This window comes from Bison bison, unplaced genomic scaffold (assembly GCF_000754665.1).
Source record: "Bison bison bison isolate TAMUID 2011002044 unplaced genomic scaffold, Bison_UMD1.0 scf7180017864168, whole genome shotgun sequence".
NCBI classification, from domain to species: Eukaryota; Metazoa; Chordata; class Mammalia; order Artiodactyla; family Bovidae; genus Bison; species Bison bison.
In genome coordinates, this window is record NW_011494740.1 from 560,975 (window position 1) to 576,775 (window position 15,801).

The 15,801-nt window shown below is 38.6% G+C and overlaps 1 protein-coding gene across 1 annotated transcript in view; it reads right to left on the reverse strand.

Moving 5' to 3' along the window:
• Window positions 1–15,801, reverse strand: part of DCBLD2 (discoidin, CUB and LCCL domain containing 2) — an 84,488-nt gene that overhangs the window by 32,910 nt on the left and 35,777 nt on the right. The window contains exon 3 of the mRNA XM_010841925.1: window positions 10,483–10,620. Coding sequence (XP_010840227.1) covers window positions 10,483–10,620 — 138 coding nt within the window. The remainder of the gene's footprint in view (window positions 1–10,482; window positions 10,621–15,801) is intronic.

Genomic DNA, 15,801 nt, shown 5'->3' on the forward strand with positions numbered 1-15,801 from the left:
CCTTCCAATGAATATTCAGAACCGATTTCCTTTAGGATTGACTGGTTTGATCCTTGCAGTCCAAGGGACTCGCAAGTCGTCTTCAACACCACAGTTCAAAAGCATCAATTAAAAAAAAAGTATCAATTCTTTGGTGCTCAGCTTTCTATATGGTCCAACTCTCACATCCATACATGACTACTGGAAAAACCATAGCTTTAACTAGATGGTCCTTTGTCAGCAAAGTAATGTCTCTTCTTTTTAATATGCTGTTTCAGTTGGTCATAGCTTTTCTTCCAAGGAGCAAGTGTCTTAATTTCATGGCTGCAGTCACCATCTGCAGTGATTTTGGAGCCCCAAAAATAAAATCTACCAGTTTCCACATCTATTTGCCATAAAGTGATGGGACTGGATGTCATGATCTTTGTTTTTTGAATGTTGAGTTTTAAGCCAGCTTTTTCACTCTCCTTTTTCACTTTCATCAAGAGGTGCTTTAGTGACTCTGCTTTCTGGCATAAGGGTGGTGTCATCTGCATTTCTGAGGTTATTGATATTTCTCCTGGCAATCTTGATTCCAAATTGTGCTTCATCCAGCCTGGCATTTTGCATGATGTACTCTGCATATGTTAAATAAGCAGGATGATAATATACAGCCTTGATGTACTCCTTTTTCAACTTGGAACCAGCCTATTGTTCCCTGTCTGGTTCTGACTGTTGCTTCTTGATCTGCATACAGATTTCTCAGGAGGCAGGTAAGGTGGTCTGGTATTCCCAACTCTTTAAGAATTTTCCACAGTTTGTTGTGGAAGTCAAAGGCTTTGGCATATCAAGCAGAAGCAGATATATTTCTGGAATTCTTTTGCTTTTTCTATAATCCAACGGATGTTGGCAATTTGATCTCTGGTTCCTCTGCCTTTTCTAAATCCAGCTTGAATATGTGGAAGTTCTCAGTTCATGTAGTGTTTTGATGTCTAGCTTGGAGAATTTTGAGTATTACTTTGCTAGCGTGTGAGATGAGTACAATTGTGCAGTAGTTTGAACATTCTTTGGCATTGTTTTTCTTTGGGAGTGGAATGAAAACTGACCTTTTCCAGTCCTGTGGCCACTGCTGAGTTTTGAGTGCAGCACTTTCACAGCATCATCTCTGAGAACTTGAAATAGCTCAGTTGGAATTCCATCACCTCCTCTAGCTTTGTTTGTAGTGATGCTTCCTAAGGCCTACTTGACTTCACATTGCAGCATGTCTGGCTCTGGGTGAGTGATCACACCATCATGGCTACCTGGGTCATGAAGATCTTTTTTGTATAGTTCCTCTGTGTATTCTTGAGACCTCTTCTTAATATTTTCTGCTTCTATTAAGTCCATACCATTTCTGTCCTTTATTGTGCCCATCTTTGCATGAAATGTTCCCTTGTTATCTCTGATTTTCTTGAAGAGATCTCTAGTCTTTCCCATTCTATTGTTTTCCTCTGTTTCTTTGCATTGTTCACTGAGGAAGGCTTTCTTATCTCTCCTTGCTATTCTTTGGAACTCTGCATTCAGATGGGTATATCTTTCCTTTTCCCTGCTGCCTTTCGCCTCTCTTCTTTTCTCAGCTATTTCTAAGGCCTCCTCAGACAACCATTTTGCCTTTTTGCATTTCTTCCTCTTGGGAATGGTCTTAATCACTGCCTCCTATACAATGTCACAAACCTCCGTCAATAGTTCTTCAGGCACTCTATCAGATCTAATCCCAATCTATTTGTCACTTTCACTGTATAGTCATAAGGGATTTGATTTAGGTCATACCTGAATGGTCTAGTGGTTTTCCCTACTTTCTTCAATTTAAGTCTGAATTTGGCAATAAGGAGTTCATGATCTGAGCCAGTCAGCTCCTGGTCTTGTTTTTGCTGACTGTATAGAGCTTCTCCATCTTTGGCTGCAAACAATATAATCAATCTGATTTTGGTATTGACCTTCTGGTGATGTCCATGTGTAGAGTCGTCTCTGGTATTGTTGGACGAGCATGTTGGACATGACCAATACGTTCTGGCAAAACTCTGTTAGCCTCTGCCTGCTTCATTTTGTACTCCAAGGCCAAACATGACTGTTACTCCAGCTATCTCTTGTGTCCATGGGGTCACAGAGAGTCAGACACGACTGAGTACACACACATAACAGTTAGGCAATGATAACTGCAAGAAGAAGCACCAATAAAGCACTCATTGTCAGCTCAGTTATGCTGGGTCCACTTTAACACGTCTGGTAACACCAGAAAATCAGTAGTTTGTTCACAGTGAACAGCAGTATATAATTCACTCTGTTCACTAAGAGCTTCTGCATGGGAAATTTTTTTGGTAATTTTAATCCTTAATAAATACAAAAGAATATTTATAACATACACATTACTACACAAAACACCAAATATATGGCATACTTCATCTTGGTGCTCTGGACAACAGAGTAGCAGCAGTAGCAAGGAGCATGCCACAGGGGTTCTTCCAAAGCCCATAGCACCCAATCCCTCTTTTCTTGCACAGCCCAAAGGACAGGTGGTATCCACAGGGCAGAGTCTACACTGGTCTTAGCAGCAGTGTCTACCCCGAAGTGAGTGTGATCATAATGTCTACACGAAGAGCTGCTGTAACATCTGCCTTCCTTAACCTCAGAAGGCTTCACAGAGGAGGAAAGGGTCAGTGGGGTTTTGCAGGGAGGATAATGTGATTGCGAGGAAGAGCATGAGAAAATTAAAAAAAAATTAAAAGGTGAGCCAATATTCAATAACAGGATGACAGATTCAGGGTTTTCGTAACGAAAACATCAACATCAGATTTTCTAAGACAGCTCTGACTTAGTTAGCAATATCACTATGAGCCATAATTGATATCTTATACACAGGCCTTTCTTTAAACTACAATTAAAAATTTTTCCAATACATAATAACTGAATAGGCTTGGGAGCTTCATAATTATTTCATGAAATAATTTTTAAAAATGACATCTAATGCTAATCCACATAAAATACTATGAAAATACGATAAATATTTTATAAGTTCACATACAATAAAAAGTATCAGCATATTGGTTACTAACTTAGAAATATTTTTGATTGACAGCACTGGTTATTCCTGAGACTACAGACTGTGAAAGAGATTTAGATTTTCCTCCAATTAATACTGTTATGATCTTGAATATATTGAAAATGACTTGCAGCAGTGTTAGTATCTATCACAAGAGTATAACACAAACTATATTAGCTGCAGGGTGTAAGTTTTGTTCACTTGATGCCATTTACTCCTGAGGGAAGTGATGCTTGAGTGCCTGTATTTATTCTAACTCAAGAAAGCATGGAGTAGGAAATGGCAACTCACTCCAGTATTCTTGCCTGGGAAATCCCAGGGACAGAGGAGCCTGGCGGGCTGTAGTCCATGGGGTAACAAAGAGTCGGACATGACTGACTAACACTTCCACTTTTCTTTCAACAAAGCATAAAGCACTATAACTAATTATATTTATTTACCAGAAGTAAGAAAATACATGAAGCAAGACAATGTAGACCTACAGATTCTCCTCCTTTATTTGCTTGAAATTCTTTTAACTAACAAACTCCCCAGAGCCTGAAGGGACATGACACCATGCTTTCCTAATTCTCTCTGTCAGCAACCTTGCACTGTAAGTGTACAGATAGTCCATTCAAGAGCTAGCGGACTAGGGACAGGTTCATCTTTCTACTTGATTCTCATGTCGGTATTATTGCATGACCCTGGGCATAATTCCTTGTTTCCACAATAGGAACCTGGCACTGATTTGTACCATCTGCAATGTAGTGTCAGGGAAATTTACATATATAATAAAATGTAATTTATCGTGATTGAGAGTTTAACATTAGCAAACCAACATTTACTAAGTGGGAGATAACTTCTGTAGTATTTTACATCGAATCTCCTTTTACATACTGAGAGTAGAGTAAGTCTTATGTTTCTCCTAGAAAGATTATTAATACATCACCATCTATGGAAGCTGAGTCCACAACAGGAGCTCAGGGGAAATTTTCTCAGATGGAAATATTAAAAAAAAATTTTTTTTTAAACAGACAATGTAGGCATGGCTCAGTTGCCTAAGCAGTAAGTGATACAGTTGAATAGACCACAGACTACTTATGGATAAATCAAATCCTCTTCACACCTAAATGCCTATATACTAAAAAATGAATTATAAGACATGTTAAAATAACATAAGACATTGTATATTAAATATAAAAGACATTTAAAAATATTAAAAATTATAAGACATCTTTTGTAATCTAGTATCGAGGACACGCATAGTATCTAGTGAGAGTTGCAGTGAATGAATTTGTCCCCTGGATGGCACAAGTCAGCACAAATACATATGCAGCCCCTTCAAAGCACTTCTAACTTACTAAAAAGAAAAAAAACAAAAACAAAACCCAAACCACATAGAAAACACTTAAAATCATTAAGGTGCTCTTCAGGTTATCTGTCAGCTTGAAATAAACTTTATCTCACAAAGATAAACTGCCTCTTTGGGTTATATCATCTTAACAAACTAATTGTGTTTATAAATGCTCTTTCTCTGCAAAACTGGTAAAACTATTCATCAGCACCTTAGTTCTACAAATTGACAACAAAATACAGATATTTTTCTGCATGTATACAAACACCATACATACTGATTTGTGTACAAGGACAAATTTTAAAATATGCATGTCAACTGAGACTTCATTAATAAAATCTTACTGAATAGCTTAAAAGTTTTAAACTGCTTGCCAGATACAACAGAAACTAGGTACACAACAGAAAAACTAAAAACAGAAACGTAGCTAACATAGTACTCAAAACAGAAAGGATCCTATAAAATTACTGTACAATTAAGGTAGCAAACAAGGAATTCATGCTCTATTTTCAAAACCAAAAACATCCCAAGCAGGAAAAAAAACAACCAGTTACAGAAATCTGGACTCTATTAGAAAGGAGCTCTCTATTCTGCCCCTATGTTTCATTTATAAGTTAATATAATCTGATGGAAGATGGAAGAAATGGAAAATATCTGCCAAAAAAATGTGGTTAAAGAATGTAGCAATTAAAACTTTTTATACTATTGTTGTTAATTCTAAAAATAATCTAACATATAGCAACAATAACCCTGTCAAGTGGGAATATTTGCCAGGCTCAGCTGTTCCCAAGTCTTATGCACACTGTCATCAGATTCGAAGGTGTTGGCAGACAATGAATAAACAAGTGTTTATGAATTCCACTTAGGGAATAGGTTAATATATCTTCATTGGATTACTTTATTTCACATGAAATTTTAAACTAGTTCCTGTTTCTTTCTAAAAAAAAGAAAAAGGCAAACTTTGACCACTATAAAACTCTGGATTGATGAAATCTGAAGTAATAAGCTTTAAAATTACTTTTCAAGTGATAATTCACATTTTAAAAAAGGAATATCAGACTATCACTTTTCAGCTGGCCATGTACCTAGATATGTGTACACACAGAGAGTCACACACACAGACAACTAATTGATGGCACATGACAAACAGAGGCTGCCTTAAAAGACCTGAAGCTACTGATGCAAATGTAGATATGTCTTCTGAGCTCATTATTCAGTAACTAAAATTACCTAAAAAATTATTGCCCAGAGTCATCCTAGAAATGTTGAGCTTTACTTAGAAACTGGCTAATGTTGAACAGATTCAAAACCAGGAATTGAGAGCACTCATCTATAAAATTTATTTTATTTTCAAGTCCCATGGTAAATGTTGTTTTTTACATTTACATTTTAGGATAAAAATGTCAGCATCATTTATCATTCTGAATTAAAAGACCTAAGTGCATCTGGACCTGTGCAAGGCTGGCTGTGCCTCTCTCGGTAAGACCAGCAGTAACAAGTTTCGCTCTACAGAACTTCTAACCCCAGGATACCTCAGAATCCATGAATATCTTCAACTGTCAGAAAAGGAAAAAGTGTTAGTTGCTCAGTCGTGTCCGACTCTGTGCAACCCCATGGACTGTAGCCTGCCAGGCTCCTCTGTCCATGGAATTCTCCAGGCCAGAATACTGGAGTGAGTTGCCATTTCCTTCTCCAGGGGATTTTATAGACTCAGGGATTGAACCTGGGTCTCCTGCATTGCAGGCAGATTCTTTACTGCCTGAGAGACCAGGGAGTCCCTTCAATTGTCAGATAAAAATTTCAGAAAGTCTAGTTCCATCACTGGGTTGGGAATATCCCCTGGAGGAGGAAATGGCAACCCACTCCAGTATTCTTGCTTGGAGAATCCCATGGACAAAGGAGCCTGGCGGACTACAGTTCATAGGGTCGCAAAGAGTTGGACACTACTGAAGTGACTTAACACACACACCAAGTCAGAGTAGAACTACCAATCTTCTAATTATCACTGAAGTGCTGATTCATATATTTTTCTGTCTTTCTATGTTACCCAGTGGAAACAGGGAAACTTCCTTTCATTGGTAGATAAAATCATTTACAGGTGAAAATTAAAAGTGGTAACTGGTAATGGGAAAGATTGGAAACTTCTGCTCAAAGATCTTAAAAATAACAAAGAGGAATAAGACCATAAATTACAAAAATTAGACTCTGAAGGGAAGAGGACACCAGGTACAGAGCCCAAGACACCACAGCAACTCAGTGCCTCACCCGAGAGGCTTCTTTGTGTCCAAAGCCTCTTACTTCAACATGAATTTGTGCAGACCGAATACTAACTCTTTGAAATGTTTCCCTGGAAAAGACACGCCTGTTCAAGTCTTTAAGAAGAATTAAATTGGAATCTGGCCTAATTCTGGAGCTACTTTTATAACATGCATTGTATACACGCACGCTAAGTCACTTCCTTCTTGTCTGACTCTTTGTGATCCCATGGACCATAGCCTGCCAGGCTCCTCTGTCCATGGGATTCTCCAGGCAAGAATACTGGAGTGGGTTGCCATGCCCTCCTCCAGGAGATCTTCCCAAACAAGATCTTAATTTGATCATCTCTGATCCAGGTTCCTCTGAATAGCCTTTTAACTGGCCTCCTTACAATTATTTCCCCCTCTCTTTGGCCCATTCTTTACAGATCAAGGAATTGCAAAAACATAAATCCAGTTACATCACTCCTCTGCTCTAATAGCTTCCATGCAATTTTTTTTTTTTTTTTTGATAAAACTCTAACCCTTACATCTTCCACAAGGTCCTGAATAATGTGACTGACTTTCTACTCATTCACTTCACCTCAGCTGTGCTGGCTGTTTCTCCAGTTCCCTCAAAGTTCCTGGCCTGTGCATCTGCTATTCTCTTCCTTGTAGTGTTCTTCCTTGTTTGTCTGGAACCTCCAATTAATCCTTTGATTCTGGGCTCAGGAGTGGTTTCTTGAAGAGAGCTTTAATCTTCATCTATCTCCTACTACCCGTACCCCTCTGGCCTCTTATTGTTTGAATGTTTCCTTCATCACGCTTATTTTAACTGCAATTCAGCAACCACGTGTTTAATGCCTTTTTCCAACCCTTTACTGCAAGTCCTATGAAGGTGTGATTGCCTCTGTCTCATTTACTGCTGTCTTCCCAGTGCCAGGAATATGGCAGGAAATAAGGTACTAAAGGGAATATAATTTTGCAATGGGCTCCTGTAAGAAGTAACAAAAACTAGTCTATCTCACACAAAATCATGCTATCAACAACACATCACACTATAACATCAACAAGTCTTTGTGACACTTTAACACATGAGGAAGCCAGTGAAGCAAGGTTTTCACCACTTTTGCATTCCCAAATACTCTCAACCTTCACCTAGGTTATGAAGCTGGGCACATGTGATGTTCCTTGAAAATATTCATGGAATTCAGTGTGGCAGCTAGGTTTCCTGGATGGTAACAAACTGAGACTCTAAACCAAAGCCAACCAGCCTTCAAATGAACAAGTCATTACAAGAAATTATGCCTGAAAGGCCACTCAAGAAGAAGTAATATGAGATTCAACCAGTGCCCTCTTGAATCTAGCCAATTCACTTCGAATAAAACAAATGCTTGATGGATGGGCAAGAGCACACAAAAAACATTAAGAAAAAGTCCAAGAGCGAGCTGTGAAATAAGGAATTCCCAAGATGATTATGACTTTGGACAGTGTTACTATAAAGAAGTTCCAGATTATGGTGGATATTTCAAAAAATCTTTGGAGCCTAAGATTCATCTAAAATAGTGACACAGCTATTTGAAGCTTAGCACAGACAGTGCTTCTGGTATCTGAGATGACTATTAAGTTCTTAAGAAACTCTAGTATAGGACATTCAGGTCCCTGTGGATCAAAATCTCTGCAATTTAAATATCCAATGTAAGAAACTTTTTTTTTTTTTTAAAGAGGAGATACTTATTTTCCAGAAACTTTTAACTCAATGAATGACAAAGAGAGAAAGGGGCAAATGGGAAAATGTAGAATAAATAATTTAAACTGACACGGCGACAAGAAACTTAAGGAGAATAAGAAACTAATTATCTTCTATCCTTTCACCCAATAACCCAAGACTTTCACAAAGTAAAACTGAAAAGGACAGGAAGCTTATCATTTTACTGTGTTTTCTGCCTTATTCTCTTGATAGTGGGAGGGTGGGCAGTGGGAAAAATGAGATACATGTTTGTACAGTAGTGAAGGGGTGAAACTAACATTTTTTTCTGCCTACTGTGATATGTGCCTAAGACACTAAACATGTATTATTAGATTTAGTCCTCATAACTAACCCACTTGCAGATGAAGCTCACCGCGGTGACGTGACCGGTCAGAGGTCCCCTGGCTGGTGGCAGAGGCAAGCTCTTACTCCAGAGCTACCCAGTGTCCCTTCTACAACACCCCGCTGCCTTAGTCTCCTTGTTCTGTCAAATACATTAACTATTTATTTAGCAGAACATTTCCAGTTCATTTCTTTCCATTATTCCATTCAAATGAGCTTTCTTTTTCACTCTGAGGGATTCTATTGGCCTTCACACCTTTTCCCATAGCTTAGAGATTAAGGGAAAGCAGATCTTCCTTTACATACAGCAGCTCCCCTCTCTTATACTCTTAACGCAACTTTTTTTTTTTTTTAAACTTTACAATATTGTATTAGTTTTGCCAAATATCGAAATGAATCCGCCACAGGTATACCTGTGTTCCCCATCCTGAACCCTCCTCCCTCCTCCCTCCCCATGGGTGTGGAAAAAAGGGAACTCTCTTACACTGTTGGTGGGAATGCAAACTAGTACAGCCATTATGGAGAACAGTGTGGAGATTCCTTAAAAAACTGGAAATAGAACTGCCTTATGATCCAGCAATCCCACTGCTGGGCATACACACTGAGGAAACCAGAAGGGAAAGAGACACGTGTGCCCCAATGTTCATCGCAGCACTGTTTATAATAGCCAGGACATGGAAGCAACCTAGATGCCCATCAGCAGATGAATGGATAAGAAAGCTGTGGTACATATACACAATGGAGTATTACTCAGCCATTAAAAAGAATACATTTGAATCAGTTCTAATGAGGTGGATGAAACTGGAACCTATTATACAGAGTGAAGTAAGCCAGAAAGAAAAACACCAATACAGTATATTAACGCAACTTTTAATGAGGCACAGAGCGTGTATCTCAAACCCAGCATAGCCGGGAAGGAACAGCTGGCACCACCCCGAATCCTTCCCAGGCTCATTCATTCCCAGACATTCTCATGCCGAGGAGGTTCTTAACGATTTTCTCATTTACACAACATAAAGTAGAGGCTAATTTTTAATTTTAAATGGTCAGCCTAGATAAAATCATTGTTGAATATCAAAATAATTATCAATTTTCTACTTTAAATGATTTCTTTGTATTAGTAAAATTAAAAAAATTTTTCTCGCCACAAGAACCCAATGGCAGAGGGGAATGAACGAATGCTACAGTGACCAAAACTTGAGAGAGATTTCATTCAAGTCCTGCATTTTAGCTTACAGAGATTTGAGGTAATTTTCCATTCTATTCCACTAAATAGCCTTGTTTTTAACTCCCCCTTCATATTGTAAATGTTAACAATTTAGAAAATATCTCATACTTATTTTGCAGTGTCTCAGAGAGCACTTTCCCCATTACTCCTGCTGGTATGCAACACACTTTTTTAGGAAAGAATGGTAATACGGTTTTTAACACAGTAAGATGAAGCGGTAACCTGTGGATAATAAAGCTTTAAATTGATTATTTCAGTAACTGACAGATTTTTTAAAAGTTATTGCTTGTGTTCCAGTCTTATAAAAGTGGAAAAATCAGTATTTCTTCTGCCAAGGAAAGGTAAGTATATAAAAGGACTTTATAAAAAGTTAGTATACTTAATTTTTAAAATTCTGAAACTGATTTAATTTTATTTGTCAGATTTATGTATGTGTTATAAACTGTTCGATCTTCCTACTCTATTCCAATCTCAGATAACAGGTACTCAAAGAAAATACCGCATTTCTGTTTTCAGAAATTGTAAAACGTGGGAATCATCATATAAAGTGAAAATTACCTTGCTTTTCTATAACTGAGTATGAAGCCAAAAATCCTCGTCCAGAAACGTGAATTCCACTCATGAACAGCACTGTGACTTCATTGCTTTTTGATTCAATTGAATGGTTCATTTGCAAGCCCAGACCGCAGTATTTGCCTAGGATGAAAGAAAAGCAGATATTTGGTATGATTCATAAAGTCAACATTATGTACGATGTAGGTAACAGAATCATAATAATACACCAAGCTGACCAAACTAGGTATTACATTAATCTAAAATGATGACTAGAATATTACTCTGGAGAGAGAATAAAAAAAAACCGGAAGTAATAAACTGTTAAAATGACTCAAAGGCAGAAACAGTGTATTCAGACATCACTGACCTTATAATGACTCAATTTCCTGTGAAACACGAGTATTCCCTTTTAAACAGTGACAAGGAATTAAAAAACAAAATTAAAGTATTTCAGGTAGGCAAGTGGCTCATAAATGAACCAACAGTTAATTGGTGGTATTCTTAACATGTTTCCCATAGGGTTACCCCAGATTTCTGAGCACAGGGACCCCTCCAAACTTTTACAGATCTTCTCAAGTTTTCTTCCAAGAACTGTTGGACTTCTGTCAACCCCTTTAGGTGGTCATGTTCAGTCCTACAGTTTTAACTATGATAACGACAATTTACATTCATGTCTCTATAAAGCCTTTTCCTTGAACTTCAGAAGCATATATCTAACTGCCTACCAACTTTTACTCTTTAAGGTTTCACAGACATGTAAAAAATAACAGATCTTCTGTCAGAACAGATCTAAGTTTATTAATATAAAAGAGAAGAAAATAAAAGAATTAAAAGAAAAGATAATGAACCAATAACTAATAAAAATGAGTTTTTCTTATGTGCATGGTAACTTTAACAAATTCTGAATAAAAAGTTCTAAAAATATTTTAAGTTGAGCAATATCACTTTATGTGCTTCCCTTATAGCTCAGTCAGGAAAGAATCTGCCTGCAATGCAGGAGACCCGGGTTTAGTTCCCTGGAAAAAAAAAAAAGATCCCCTGGAAAAGGAAATGACAACCCACTTCGGACACGACTTAGTGACTAAGCCACCACCAAATCACTTTAATAAGAGTAATCTGTACTTCCATAGACATCATTTTCAAGGACTATATATTATCATATGAGTAGAATATGCTAAATAATTCACCTCTATCACCACGACCACCACTCCAACCAGAATTGGTAAGGGAAGTAAGGTCCCTTATATATACAGAAAGTGAAGTCCACTCAGTCGTGTCCGACTCTTTGCAACCCCATGGCCTGTAGCCTACCAGGCTCCTCTGTCCATGGGATTTTCCAGGCAATAGTCCTAGAGTGAATTGCCATTTCCTTCTCCAGGGGATCTTCCCAATTCAGGGATCGAACCCAGGTCTCCTGCATTGTAGACAGACACTTTCCTGTCTGAACCACCAGGGAAGTCTATATATACAGAAGTCAATTGTAAAAAATAACCTAATCAAAATGGACAGAAGACCTAAATAGGCATTTCTTTAAAGAAGACATTCCAATGGCCAAGAGGCACATGAAAAGATGCTCAACACTGCTAATTACTAGAGAAATGAGGTATCACCTCAAACCTGTCAGAATGCTATCATCAAAATTTTACAAATAATAAATGCTGGAGAGGGCGTGAAGAAAAGGGAACTCTTCTATATTGCTGATGGGAATGTAAACTGGTGTAGCCACTATGGAAAACCGTAAAATAAAGCGACCATATGATCCAGCAATCCCACTCCTGGTAATATATTCATAAAAGACAAAAACTCTAACTTGAAAAGACACGTGTACCCACCCTGCCCTGTGTTCACAAAGACACGTGTACCCACCCTGCCCTGTGTTCACAAAGACACGTGTACCCATCCCGCCCTGTGTTCACAAAGCACTATTTACAACAGTCAAGATACAGAAGCAATCTAACTGTCTATCAACATATGAAAGGATAAAATAAACATGTGATATATATATACAGACATATATATGTGTATGTATGTATATACACATATATACACGCACAGCCATAAAAAGCAAAATATTGCCATTTGCAGCAACATCAATGGACCTAGAGAAGTAAGTCAGACAAAGACGATATATGATATCATTTATACAGGGAATCTAAAAAATAATACAAATGAATTCATTACAAGATAGACTCACAGACACAGTAAACAAACTTATGGTTACCAAAAGGGAGAGAGAGAGGTGGGGACGGACAAATTAATATGTTTAAAAGGGACTCAGTAATATCACTAAGAATGGATTTGCCTTTCCTTCTAAAGAAGGAAAGATTAGGACTACTTAGTCATTGTTCACTTTGATTTCAGGGAAAGTGGCTATTTCAACATTATTTTGTTCATGAATAAATGACAGATCCAGTATTTGCACATTTTAAGATGAATAAGGTTCATGAGAACCCCATGCTGCTAAGTCACTTCAGTTGTGTCCGACTCTGTGCGACCCCACAGAGGCAGCCCACCAGGCTGCCCTGTCCCTGGGATTCTCCAGGCAAGAACACTGGAGTGGGTTGCCATTTCCTTCTCCAATGCATGAAAGTGAAAAGTGAAAGTGAAGTCGCTCAGTCGTGTCCGACTCTTAGTGACCCCATGGACTGCAGCCCACCAGGCTCCTCTGTCCCTGGGATTTTCCAGGCAAGAGTATTGGAGTGGGGTGCCATTGCCTTCTCCGGAGAACCCTATGAACAGTATGAAAAGGCAAAATGATAGGACACTGAAAGAGGAACTCCCCAGGTCAGTAGGTGCCCAACATATTACAGGAGATCAGTGGAGAAATAATTCCAGAAAGAATGAAGGGAAGGAGCCAAAGCAAAAACAATACCCAGTTGTGGGTATGACTGGTGATAGAAGCAAGGTCCAATGCTGCAATATTGCATAGGAACCTGGAATGTCAGGTCCATGAATCAAGTCAAATTGGAAGTGGTCAAACAGGAGATGGCAAGAGTGAACATCGACATTCTAGGAATCAGTGAACTAAAATGGACTGGAATGGGTGAATTTAACTCAGATGACCATTATATCTACTACTGTGGGCAGGATCCCTAAGAAGAAATGGAGTAGCCATCAAGGTCAACAAAAGAGTCCGAAATGCAGTACTTGCATGCAATCTCAAAAACGACAGAATGATCTCTGTTCATTTCCAAGGCAAACCATTCAATATCATGGTGATCCAAGCCTAGCCCCAACCAGTAACACTGAAGAGGTGAAGTTGAATGGTTCTATGAAGACCTACAAGACCTTTTAGAACTAACACCTAAAAAAGATGTCCTTTTCATTATAGGGGACTGGAATGTAAAAGTAGGGAGTCAAGAAACACTTGGAGTAACAGGCAAATTTGGCCTTGGAATACGGAATGAAGCAGGGCAAAAGCTAATAAAGTTTTGCCAAGAGAACACACTGTTCATAGCAAACACCCTCTTCCAACAACACAAGAGAAGACTCTACACATGGACATCACCAGATGGTCAATACCGAAATCAGATTGATTATATTCTTTGCAGCCAAAGATGGAGAAGCTCTATACAGTCAGCAAAAACAAGACCAGGAGCTGACTGTGGCTCAGATCATGAACTCTTTATTGCCAAATTCAGACTTAAATTAAAGAAAGTAGGGAAACCATTAGATCATTCAGGTATGACCTAAATCAAATCCCTTATGATTATACAGTGGAAGTGAGAAATAGATTTAAGGGACTAGATCTGATAGACAGACTACCTGATGAACTACGGACGGAGGTTCATGACATTGTACAGGAGACAGGGATCAAGACCATCCCCATGGAAAAGAAATGCAAAAAAGCAAAATGGCTGTCTGAGGAGGACTTACAAATAGCTGTGAAAAGAAGAGAAGCGAAAAGCTAAGGAGACAAGGAAAGATATACTCATTTGAATGCAGAGTTCCAAAGAAAAGCAAGGAGAGATAAGAAAGCCTTCCTCAGCAATCAATGCAAAGAAATAGAGGAAAACAACAGAATGGGAAAGACTAGAGATCTCTTCAAGAAAATTAGATATACCAAGGGGACATTTCATGCAAAGATGAGCTCGATAAAGGACAGAAATGGTATGGACCTAACAGAAGCAGAAGATATTAAGAGGTGGCAAGAATACACAGAAGAACTGTACAAAAAAGATCTTCACAACCAAGATAATCACGATGGTGTGATCACTGACCTAGAGCCAGACATCCTGGAATGTGAAGTCAAGTGGGCCTTAGAAAGCATCACTATGAACAAAGCTAGTGGAGGTGATGGAATTCCAGTTGAGCTATTTCAAATCCTGGAAGATGATACTGTGAAAGTGCTGCACTCAATATGCCAGCAAATTTGGAAAACTCAGCAGTGGCCACAGGGCTGGAAAAGGTCAGTTTTCATTCCAATTGCAAAGAAAGGCAATGCCAAAGAATGCTCAAACTACCGCACAATTGCACTCATCTCACACACTAGTAAAATAATGCTCAAAATTCTCCAAGCCAGGCTTTAGCAATACGTGAACCATGAACTTCCGGATATTCAAGCTGGTTTTAAAAAAGGCAGAGGAACCAGAGATCAAATTGCCAACATCCACTGGATCATTGAAAAAGCAAGAGAGTTTCAGAAAAGCATCTATTTCTGCTTTATTGACTATGCCAAAACCTTTGACTGTGTGGATCACAATAAACTAGAAAATTCTGAAAGAGATGGGAATACCAGACTACCTGACCTGCCTCTTGAGAAACCTACATGCAGGTCAGGAAGCAAAAGTTGGAACTGGACATGGAACAACAGACTGGTTCCAAATAGGAAAAGGAGTACGTCAAGGCTGTATATTGTCACCCTGCTTATTTAACTTCTATGCAGAGTACATCATGAGAAACGCTGGGCTGGAAGAAGCACAAGCTGGAATCAAGATTGTTGGGAGAAATATCAATAACCTCAGCTATGCAGATGATACCACCTCTATGGCAGAAAGTGAAGAGGAACTAAAAAGCCTCGTGATGAAGATGAAAGAGGAGAGTGAAAAAGTTGGCTTAAAGCTCAACATTCAGAAAACGAAGATCATGGCATCTGGTTCTGCATCTGGTTCCATCATTTCATGGCAAATAGATGGGGAAACAGTGGAAACAGTATCAGACTTTATTTTGGAGGGCTCCAAAATCACTGCAGATGGTGACTGCAGCCATGAAATTAAAAGATGCTTACTCCTTGGAAGGAAAGTTATGACCAACCCAGATAGCATATTCAAAAGCAGAGACATTACTTTGCCAACACAGGTCTGTCTAGTCAAGGCTATGGTT